Genomic DNA, 11,667 nt, shown 5'->3' with positions numbered 1-11,667 from the left:
CCAAACGAAGTCTTGAAAAACTGTCAACAACTTGTTTGCCATAGAAGCTTCCATTTTACTTCTATTACTTGACCCTTATGGTCTCTTATTTAAGAGTTCATGGAGTAAAAAGAGGTTCCCTTATTAGACTTTTGGGATTAAATGGTTGAGGAAGTACTTGTGATCCGATATCACTAAATAAGTAAATTATCTTAATTTATCGACCTGCTCTGCAGAACTCATTTTTAAGTTGTACAACCTTCCACACAACGTCTTGCTCAGTGGTAAGGCACAATTCTTTATCATAACCCAAGTAGCCTTACTTCACCTGGTATGCTCTTTTAGGCTACTGTCTTGAAATAATTTCTCCCATAGAAGAATGTGTTGGCCAAAGTAATACCTGACCAAGTATAAATAGTGCCCCCAGCATTATCAAGTCACTTTAGCATATGCTGCCCCCAGGAACAGTTTGTTGGAATTTTCATGCCGTGCTTCATAAAACCACCAATGTTTCCTTCAAATTATTTTTTTAGAGTAAGAGTTTTCTAAGTTTACTTGAACAGAAATCTCAGAGATTCCAAAAAGGGCCACCTTGTTTCACACCCCAGGGAGATCCGTGGCCTACTGCACGACGCCCTCAGTATTCCACGTGAATGCTGCCCCCCTCCCCCCGGTGTTGTGCAGCTCAGCAGCTTTGGATTTAAGGTTGTTGTTTCCCGCCCCCCCCCCCCGATATGTCATATTTATTTTGAACATCTTGAAAAACAAAAACACACAGAATATCCCAAGGATCATAAAGCGTATTCCCAAATCATACCAAAGTATTAATACTATGAATTTGATTTACTTTATTATCTGTATTTCTAACTGTCTTCCCAGACTTTGAAAAGTCACCCCAAAACGAAGCATCTCTGGCAGGGTAAGATGATGGAGGTTTCCTGCTCAAGCCCTCTTTGTTTCAATCTCTTGGACCCTCCTAAGGAAGCATGCATTCTCTGATTACAGGCAGGGGATAGATGAGGCAGGCTCATCACATGGAAACTGTCTTTACTTCCACAGCTGCGATACTGACACAGGTGAAGTCCATGTCCCTCAGGATCCACTTTTCTCAAATTCCCGCTCCCCCTCTTTTGATGATGTTGTTCAGTCACTCAGTTATGTCCAATTCTGCAACCCCATGGACTGCAGCATGCCAGGCTTCCCTCTCCTTCGCCATCTCCTGGAGCTTTCTCAAACTCATGTCCATTAGTTGGTGATGCCATCCAGCCATCTCGTCTGTCCTCTGTTGTCCCCTTCTCCTCCTGCCTTCAATCTTTCCCAGCATCAGGGTCTTTTCAAATGAGTCAGCTGTTTGCATCAGGTGGCCAAAGTATTGGAGCTTCAGCTTTAGTCCTTCTAATAAATATTTAGGATTGATTTCCTTTAGGATGGTTAGATCTCCTTACAGTTCAAGGGACTCTCAAGGGTCTTCTCCAACACCACAGTTCAAAAGCATCATTTCTTTGGTGCTCAGCCTTCTCTATGGTCCAACTCTTACATCCATACATGACTACTGGAAAAACCATAGCTTTGACTAGACAGACCTTTGTTGGCAAAGTAACGTCTTTGCTTTTGAATACACTGTCTAGTTTGGTCATAGCTTTTCTTCCAAGAAGCAAGTGTCTTTTAATTTCATGGCTGCAGTCACCATCTGCAGTGATTTTGGAGCCCAAGAAAGTAAAGTCTGTCACTGTTTTGTTTCCCCATTTATTTGCCATGAAGTGATGGGACCAGATGCCATGATATTCATTTTTTGAGTGTTGAGTTTTAAGCCGGCTTTTTCACTCTCCTCTTTTACTTTCATCAAGAGGCTCTTTGCTTTCTGCCATAAGGGTGGTATCATCTGCATATCTAAGGTTATTGATATTTCTCCTGGCAATCTTTATTCCAGTTTGTGCTTCATCCAACCCAGCATTTCATGTGATGTACTCTGCATATAAGTTAAATAAGCAGGGTGACAATATACAATCTTGATGTACTCCTTCCCCAGTTTTGAACCAGTCCATTGTTCCATGTCTGGTTCTAACTGTTGCTTCTTGACCTGAACACAGGTTTCGCAAGAGGCAGGTCAGGTGGCCTGGTATTCCCATCTCTTTAAGAATTTTCCAGTTTGTTGTGATCCACATAGTCAAAGGCATAGTCAATGAAGCAGATATTTTTCTGGAATTCTCTTGCTTTTCCTATGATTCAACAGATGTTGGCAATTTGATCTCTGGTTCCTCTGTTGTTTATAAATTCAGCTTGAACATCTGGAAGTTCTCGGTTCATGTACAGTTGAAGCCTAGCATGGAGAATTCTGAGCATTATTTTGCTATCGTGTGAAATGATTGCACTTGTACAGTATTTTGAACATTCTTTGGCATTGCCTTTCTTTGGCATTGGAATGAAAATTGACCTTTTCCAGTCCTATGGCCACTGCTGAGTTTTCCAAATTTGCTGGCATATCGAGTGCAGCACTTTAACAGCATCATCTTTAGCTCAGCTGGAATTCCATCTTTTGACCCTGCTCAAAGTCTGCCAGGGCTGGAATGGTGCATTTTCACTTCCTTGAAATCCCTGTATGGACTTTCCTGAAGTCCCCTTATCCTTCTCTCCTTTCCTATATGAGCCATGATGGTGAAATGACCGCCAGAGAATCCAAATTTCAGGGGAAAGGAATGAGTTTTCAAAATAGTATTCTGATTTTACCTATTTTACCTGTATCATATCTCTGTTAATTGCATTCAATATTTTGAAATGAAAAGTGACAACAAAGGTACACATACTTTATCCCATGTTGGTTTCCAAACTGCAGGCCACTGAGCATGTGTGTTCATCAAGTAATCCACCATAGTACACACAGGTAAGACTGACTAGAGATGCTTCTGTGAGCCGCTGTTAGTTTTTTGTTGTTGTTGTTGTTAGTTTTTATTTCATGAGAATCGTATTTTTTTTATCAACTTGTGTAGAAAAACATATAACAACAAACAAATGGTAAAGCATAATGAGATAGGTTTCATTACATATGAAATTTGTTTCAACCATTGGTTACATCATTGATTATACCACTGTCTCTGTAGACTGTCCTTTTAAAATTCTACAAATAGAATGTCTAGAAACTATTTCCCAACAATTATTTCAGATACATATAAGCAACTTCCTTTTAAGTTTACTTCTTTAGAAGCTTCCTAATTTAAATTGTTAAATAAAATTTCTCAAACTTCCTTCAAAGTGTGATTACACTTACTATTTTCTAGGATACAAACAAGTATCATGGGACAGTATGTCTCACTGGTTGACATTCAGTGCCCCAAATTAGAACCAACTCGAAAGTTATGACCAACCTAGACAGCATACTAAAAAGCAGAGGCATTACTTTGTCAACAAAGGTCCATCTAGTCAAGGCTATGGTTTTTCCAGTAGTCATGTATGGATGTGAGAGTTGGACTATAAACAAAGCTGAGCGCTGAAGAATTGATGCTTTTGAACTGTGGTGTTGAAGACTCTTGAGAGTCCCTTGGACTGCAAGGAGATCCAACCAGTCCATCCTAAAGGAGATCAGTCCTGGGTGTTCACTGGAAGGATTGATGTTGAAGCTGAAACTCTGATACTTTGGCCACCTGATGCAAAGAGCTGACTTATTTGAAAAGACCCTGATGCTGGGAAACATTGAGGGCAGGAGGAGACGGGGACAACAGAGGATGAGATGGTTGGATGGCATCACCAACTCAATGGACATTGAGTTGGACATCACCGACTCCCGGAGTCTACAAAACAGACTCCGGGAGTTGGTGATGGACAGGGAGGCCTGGCGTGTTGCAGTTCGTGAGGTCGCAGAGTCGGACACGACTGAGTGACTGAACCGAACATTGTTTAGTCTTCTAGAACACTGGATTTGAGTCCCTACTTCAACATTTACTCATCCTGTGATTTGAGGAGAACGTCAAAATGGTCATCAGTTTTCTCATTTGTGAAATAGGATCAACAGCAATCCACCTGTGGGTAAGGAGACTTACTTAAGTTGCACATAAAGCATCAGCGTGTTGTAGGCACCCGATGAACAGTAGCTGTCCTCATGGCGAGTTCTTGCTGTGCTCATAGTTTTGTTTTTTGACCCAGATGATCTCATTATGTGGGCCTTTACTAATCATTGGGCTTTATATATGAACTTCTGCAATTATATTTCACAAAAAGAAAAAAATGATAGCTATTTTGGGGGTTATCTAAATGTTAATTTATGAGATGATCCCTTTAGCCTGAGTCTCTACTAATTGCAAATTCTAATCACATTATTACTTTAAAACAGATTAGTTCCACAAAGTAAACTGGAGTCTTTCTGCTCCATCCATTGTAATACCTGTTGCAGAAGGAAGCTGCCATCTATACAAGGTCTCATCCATTGCTAAACCCCCTTCTGTTCAGTCCAAGGAGATGCCAAGGAATTGAGGACAGAAGGTAGAGGAATTCAGCCATGGGATATGGCTGCCCTCTTTCTAAGTAGGTCGGCTCCTGTCAATTTTACACACAGGATTTCATCTTGTAAGAAATATGACTAAAAGTTTGAAAACCACTGATTGCATATTCAGAGTCTGGATTTTATCATTTCAATGTCCAAGCCCTGCTAAACTGACAAACATGAAAACAGTCATAAGGAAAACACTAGGTGATCATTTTCTTGCACATTTGTATTTACACTTTTTTTATGTACATTATATATATATATATATATATATATAAAACAAAATAGAGGGCACCATTTTTTAAGACAAAAGTCGACAAATTCCTCTTAAACAACCCAAGATGGAAGCCTGACCTGGTTCCCAGCCGCTGCTTGCTTTGGTTACCTTCTCATTGCCATTACTCAGGAAATCAAAGAGAAAGGAGAAATCTATACCAAGGAAAGGTGTACTTGGCAAGGAAAACGGATGACCCTTTTACATCTAATTTAAAATGGAGCATGCTTTTGATAATGTATCAAAAGCCTTGGAATTAGGTTATCCTCATGACAGTTCTTTCAGCCAATGGCAGCAGTGGAAGGCCCCCAAAATTTGGGTTAAAAACTCGTAACAATACCATTTTTTAAAGTCAACTTTATCATAAAAAAAAAAAAAAAATTATTGGACTTTAGCACCATCAAGGGAAATTAGTTTTGGGACATCCTCTTATCTCAGATTTAGAAGAAAAACCAGAATTTCCCATCTCAGTATCTCATTTTATTCAGTAAACTTGATTGCAAATTATTTTATTATTAGCAAACTTCAACTGCACCACCACGGGACAATTCCCTAGTTAAGAATATTCAAGACATGCAAGTACTAAGGAGAAGCAGTACAAACATTAGGGCTCCTAAAGTGACTCAGTTCAAGGAAATGAGCCTTTGGAATGATGTGGTCCCTTAAAACTAGTAGGAAACCAGTCTGAGGAATTTTCAGAAATGTTAGTCTTTAGAGAAGTGAGAAAGATCGTTAAGCAATAAAACACAGTGAGAGCTTGGACTCTGGAATCAGACAGGGTCTTGAATTTGATCTTTGATCAAATTATTTTTTCAGTTTCTTCATCTGAAAATGGGCCAAATGATAAAAGCTACTCATTAGATTCTGAGAAAATGAGCACACACATACAATTCCTCAGTTATGGTGCGCTTTGCCTGTATTACCTTGATTCCCTCAGTTCTGAGGCAGCTCATCTATTTTACAGATGAAGTTAAAAGGTTGAATTCCCAGTTACATGCCTACTTAAAGAGGCAGAGCCAAGATTCTATCTCAAGAATAAGATTCCAAAGCTTCTTTTCTTCTGCTCCATGCTATTAAGAAAAACTGTAAAATATGCATTTCTTTTAAACCAGGGATTCTTTAAATTTAAGTGATAGCAAGTATTTATAAATTAATGTTTTTACACTAAGCAGCTTCCTCCAGTTCTACCATACAAAAAGTTTACTGTAATTTAAAACATTTTCAATAACTTTTATATTAACTTGAAATTTAGCCAATTTAGGCAATTATTAAACCATCTAATTTAGGTACATTACAGAAATTTATTCTTGTAATCACCGACCCACAAATTACAAGCTGAGGAAACAGGTAATTAAAACTGCTTTCACAACACTCATGTTTCTGCTCCTCACAATATATAAAGGCAACCCATTCACAGAATATGGATTTTAAACTTTAGTATCCAATTTAACATGCTCAAAAATGAATCATTTTCAAGTTATCTAGTGAAATAAAAATGATTATTTCAAATATATGTAGTCTTCTATTATTTCTAAAATATAAAATAGAAATAACTTCTGCATACTTATATTTTACTATTTATGTCCAATTTTCCTACTCCAACACAACTGTCAGGTAAAAGGTCATGTCCTGATTTTTCTCAGTACATTATCACATCAATGGTCAAAGTGCAGCAGTTTTAGAAAGCCAGAAGGCGGCCAGAGAGTAATCCCACCTGAATCACCTAGGACACAGAAGTAGGACTTCATTACCAACAAACCTAATTCAATTGAACACGCTCATTAAAGAGCTGAGCTTAGCTTTTCTACTGCCTGCCCAGTGTTTTTCTGAGATTTGTAAACAAAAATAAAAACACCTGGTTCTGCTTCTAGATTTGCAAACTGTTAACCTTACTACCCATAGAAAACTGTATCAAGCTGTGAAAAATTACCCAGTTGTAACTTACAACAACTAGTAACAGGAAGCCTATTTGCAAGAATTGGTTCTGACTTTGGGAATGAAAAAAAAAAACAAAAAAACCACAACTTCTTGAAAAGGTAAAATAGCTTAAAGCATTTAATATCTAAACAAATCAATCCATTAATTATAGTAGTCACAAAATATGCTTAATATAGAAACCCACATTTATGTCTTTAAGAAAAAGGGTAAATTGTAGTTTACCTCAAAACATAAATTAACCCACTTAAAGAATCTGCAGAGGTCAAAATCATGGTGAATTTCAAACAACTTCAGAATAAAATAAACAAGTATTTTACACTGCTTTATATCTAAAAAATGCTTACAACTTCTCATAAAAATAGTCTGAGGCAACTATTTTCTCTTTTATTCTTTAACAGACATGTTCAGTATCATAGGCAACATTCTTTAAACCTTAAGCTTCACGGACTTTCAGACATTCAAATACTATGGTCCCCTTTTCTTTGATGTGAAAGTTTATTCAGCTAGAAAAAAAAAAGCATGGTAGACAACTGATACATTTTTCACCAAATTCAAAGTAGTACAAAAATTTCAAGACTACAGAACTACACATCGTACCTAATGTGTCAAAAATAGAAGACAGTATTTTCTTCAGCAAATAAAACAGCATACTGGTATGCCGTTAATGCATAAACCTTTTAATGTATACTGTCATTCACAAATTATTTACAACTTCCACTGTGTGAAGAGAATTAGAATGTAAATTTTCTGCAAAACTGGAAAAAAGCAATACAAAATTTGTGAAAGCTTGTGTTTCATATACAAAAGTAAGCCAGTTTTTCTCTTCAAATACCAGATAATGTACACAGTGATATTTTGGACATATTACAGTAATTCTTGAGGATGTTTTAATGCTGGAGGCAAGTTTACAGGCCTTGATTCTTCATCGAGGAGTACTAAGTCTTCTATTTCACTGCCTCTGTATTTCCTTTTACATATTTTTACCACTACCTTTTTCTTGAGAAATAACTTCAAGGCTTCTCTTGATGCAACTGCTTTAGCATTTTCTTTGCTTTTTCCACAGCCAGTGCCCAAATACACAGACTTACATCTCAATTCACAAACAATACTTTCTTGAGAACTCTTGTTTTGAGGCAGATCTGCCAGTTCTTTTAGTGGGACAAAAAACACATCCAGTGTGGCTTTCAGAGCTTCGATAGCTGCGTTTAAGAGCTCGCCATGATTCACGTTGGGACTAAAGCCACCGACAGCCACCAACTTCCATGCCACTGTTTTATACAGTCTATTGAAAAAAGGTTGTTTCTGTTTCACATCTTCGTTGGTTAACTTGCAACAAGAGAACTTGACAGAACTTTCACTAGACTGTGAAGTACTTTTGGAAGGCAGCTGTGCTGTGCTGGTCTGAGAACTACTCTTAGAAGCCAGCTGGGACACACTTGCTATGGCAGTGTTTTTGGAGACCAGAGAGCTGCTGGTCTGGGAGCTGTTCTTGGAAGCTAACAGTGACGCAGCTACCTGCGAAGCACTTTTGGAAGTCAGCATTGTGTTCACTGAGGTGCTGCTCTTGGGGGTTAGTGAAGATGTGCCTGATGATGAACTGTTTTTAGAAACCGATGATGAAACACTTGCCTCTGAACTGGCTTTAGAAGTTAACCCGCTGGAAGCTGTCTCTGAACTAGGTTTAGAAGACAACAATGGCAACTCTACTTCTGAGCTTCCTGAGGAGCCCAACAACGGCACCTCAATCTCTGAGACGCTTTGAGAGGCTGAGGCGGACGAGCCTTCCAAAGCACTCTTTTTCGGCGATCCACTTTGTTGTCTGGAATCAGTGGACTGGGTTACATGACTATTCACACTGGATTTCAACAATGAAGAAACATATGATGCTGAACTATGTTTATCTGGAACTTCCGGTTCAGAAGCTTTTCCAGACCCTACCGTTGTCACCTGAGAGGCAGTGCTGCCGCTGCTCTGGCTGCCAACTGCGCGCTCTCCATCACTTGTGGCGCTGCTATTCTGACTCGGGGTGCTGGAGCTCCGAGCTGAGTTCCCACCACTCTCTGATTTGGAAGAGGAACCGGAACAGGTTGAGCTGCTCTCCTGCTGAGCTGTTGTTTTAGCAGGAATTTTCAGACGATCTTGCTCAACTGCAGAATTGTTTTTTCCTTCTGTGGATCGTTTTTTGGCTGGCTCTTCTACCCCTTCTGAAAAAAAGGAAAGCAGATATGTAAGTCTACTTCACACACACACATCAGCTCAAAATGTACAAGACAGATACACATATTAAAACAAAGGCACAAGGTAAGGTGAAGTTACTTCAGGATTTGTAGATTCTTTATAAAGTGTGAAATAACTTCATTAATTCTTAAAACAGCGTTGAATAACATAATTTCTAACATTAAAAAATTAACAGCATAGGCAACATTTGACACTTCGAAATCTCATGGCAGTCAAAGGAAACTATCAAATTCAAAGCCTAAAGCACATAAACACATAACTTAACATTCCAACTTGATTAATAACATTATAAAAGTAACTTATTAAAAATTAGTAATAATGGTAATTCCTAATTACATCAAACTTAAGTTCTAAACTCCTATGTATGTTCACATCTATGATCTGCTAACCATTGCTACTCGATATCCCTCTTTTCTTCACCTTGGCAACCAGTTCGTCTCTTGTGGTATGGATTGGAGCATCTGTCACTTTGATGCCTTCAGCCATACTAAGTATTTTATCCATAACTTTTTGAGGGTACCTGTAACAAGAAGGGAGAGACGCTTCAGAAAGTGTTTTTGCTCCGCTGCCACCTCTAGGGTACAAAAACTGCAGGCCACAGGAACTGCATTTCCTGGTAGTAATCAAGAAACTGAACCAACCGCCAGGAACTTTCGGTTTCCTGCAACTTCACACAAAAACGCCCAGGGTCTAGGAGGCGGGGCCCTTTCTTACAAACCTAATTTAGATTTAGTGTCACTCTCCCCCCAAAAGCGGTGTCAGCTCATCGCCAACGACACCAATGGCAGCTCCGCACGCTACGGGGGCACCTCCAGACCGTGAATCGTGTCGGCTTCGGCCAAGAGACGCCCTTCTCGCCCTTAGAGGGCAGCAGGTCCCGCGGATTCCCGCGCTTCACCACTCCCCCTCCCGGCCGAGGGCTCCGGGCCTCGGGAGAGCTGCTCGGGGACGCGGGCTCACTCACCGGCACCCGAGGAAGACGTGGTTGGCCCAGGCCATGGAAAAGGAGATGAGCTGCTGCAGCTGCCGCTTGCGGGTCCCGCTCTCGGCGTCGGCGGCCTCCTCCCGGGGAGCGGGGGCAGCGCCGCCGGCGGGAGCGAGGTCCCCGGCGTTGCGGAGCAGGAACTCTCGGCGGTGGCGCCAGTGTTTCTCGGTCTCGCCGTCGCAGCGCAGCGCCTCCACCCAGGCAGCCACCCGCGGGTTCTGCCTCAGGTATTCCGACACCTCCTGCGCCATGTTGGGCCTGCGGGTCGCGGAGGCCGGGAGCGGACTCTGAGCCGGGAGGCAGGCGGGGGGTACGGGGCGAGCGGCCCTGTCACTGCGGCCTGCACCGGCAGCCCTCCAGAGTACGCCCCTCCAGAGGCCCAAACACCAAACAACAGCGCCGGGAGCAGCTGAACCGCCCACTTCCGCCCGCCGCCGGCTCCTTCCCTTTTATAACCTCGTCGCCGCCGAGCGCCCGCGCGTCCTTCCGGCGCGAGCCGGCTCTCCCAGGACGCTTTGCGGCGCGCGAGCTGCCGCGACGCTGCGGCCCTGACGGCAGCGGGGGGATGGGAGGCGGAGCGAGGGCAGGTGGGCGCCCCCCTCCCGCCCCAAGAGAGCGGTTCGCGTGTGGGTTCGCCTGGGGTACCTTCGACCTCGGCGCCCGCCTCCCCGTTCTGGTTCGGCTTTGTGACGCCGCGCGCTCCGGCTTCCTCGCTCCCGCGCCTGGCCCGCCGCTCCTGGGGGCGGCCGAGAGCTGCTGGGAATGCGGAGCGGCCGGGCGGGGCCGGCCGAGTCCTCGCGTCTGGCGCGCGTCCCCGCGGACTCGAGTTGCTGTCCCAACGCGAGGTCTGGCGTCTCGGCCCCAGGACGCTGGTTTCGAGCAGGGCCAAAATAAAGCTCGCTTTCATCTTTTGCTTATAAGAAAACAGCAACCAGCGCCGTTTCGAGTATAGATAAGCGAGGCATTTTGAAGCCGTTCGGGTCTCGGGGCATTTAGGAATGTGCAGGTGCATATTCGCTTAAATTGTGCTAATAAAGATCAATGATAACTTTTATCCAGTTCGATGTTGCCCTGTGGAGCCCAGTCTTTGAAACCACCCCTGACCCCGCAGATTTGGGTTTGGTTTCCGCAATTCAACCCAGGCAGTACTGCTTGCTCCTGGGTGGATTTTTGGTCAATATCAAACGCTGCACTAGGAACTTCTGTCTCCGTATTTCCTTAAATTTACAAACAGTAACGCCTAGCTGGACGGAAAGGAGAAGTGCATTTGTCCACGGCCCCAACTTTACCCTCTTAGAGCCTTTTTTTTTTCCTTTACATTTTTTTTCCATTTTAGAATGGCCACACTTAACATTACTCCCGACTTGCTTATGTTTCCAATATTCGGTGTTGAGATGGTTGGATGGCATCACCGACTCGATGGGCATGAGTTTGAGTAAACTCCGGAAGGCAGTGATGGACAGGGAGGCCTGGCGTGCTGCAGTTCGTGGGGTCGCAAAGAGTCCCACTCGACTGAGCGACTGAACGGAACTAAACTGAGGCAGAGCCGGCAATTTCTCCCCCTCAGCCCACCCTACCGTCATTGGTTTTCACAAATTCCCTTCTCTCCTTTTCTCTCTGAATCCTTCCTTCCTCTACTCCAGTATTTTGTCTCCTTATAGTGAGAAGGTATTTTTTTTTTTTTTAGTATGATATATGCTATTATTCTTAACTTCGTGGTCCGTGGTCTATGCCCTGAATCTTCATATGCAAAGTAAACCTTAAAAAAAAAAAAAA

General features: G+C 42.4%; 1 protein-coding gene across 2 annotated transcripts; it reads right to left on the bottom strand.

Moving 5' to 3' along the window:
* Window positions 1-6,758: 6,758 nt before the first annotated feature.
* Window positions 6,759-10,322, bottom strand: LOC122432525 (CDKN2A interacting protein). Of its 2 annotated transcripts, none has more exons than XM_043454515.1 (3): window positions 9,871-10,322; window positions 9,327-9,426; window positions 6,759-8,872 (listed from the first exon to the last, which is right to left on the bottom strand). In XM_043454515.1, the coding sequence occupies exons 1-3, from the start codon at window positions 10,140-10,142 to the stop codon at window positions 8,864-8,866; spliced, it is 381 nt and encodes a 126-aa protein (XP_043310450.1). In that variant the 5' UTR covers window positions 10,143-10,322; the 3' UTR covers window positions 6,759-8,863. The 2 variants fall into 2 exon arrangements, with proteins under 2 accessions (XP_043310450.1, XP_043310449.1); XM_043454514.1 differs by having other exon boundaries at window positions 9,296-9,426; window positions 9,871-10,315.
* Window positions 10,323-11,667: the final 1,345 nt, after the last annotated feature.

The sequence above is a fragment of the Cervus canadensis genome, chromosome 31, assembly GCF_019320065.1.
Source record: "Cervus canadensis isolate Bull #8, Minnesota chromosome 31, ASM1932006v1, whole genome shotgun sequence".
Lineage (NCBI taxonomy): Eukaryota > Metazoa > Chordata > Mammalia > Artiodactyla > Cervidae > Cervus > Cervus canadensis.
Note: the sequence above shows the minus strand (reverse complement) of the source record. Positions and strands in the feature narration are given on the sequence as shown.

Coding starts and splice junctions, on each gene's coding strand:
- LOC122432525 (XM_043454514.1), bottom strand. CDS start 10,142: ATGGCGCAGGAGGTGTCGGAATACCTGAGGCAGAACCCGCGGGTGGCT. Junction 9,427..9,870: donor CACGTCTTCCTCGGGTGCCG/GTGAGTGAGCCC, acceptor TTCTTGTTACAG/GTACCCTCAAAAAGTTATGG. Junction 8,873..9,295: donor AGGGATATCGAGTAGCAATG/GTTAGCAGATCA, acceptor CCTTTTTTTCAG/AAGGGGTAGAAGAGCCAGCC.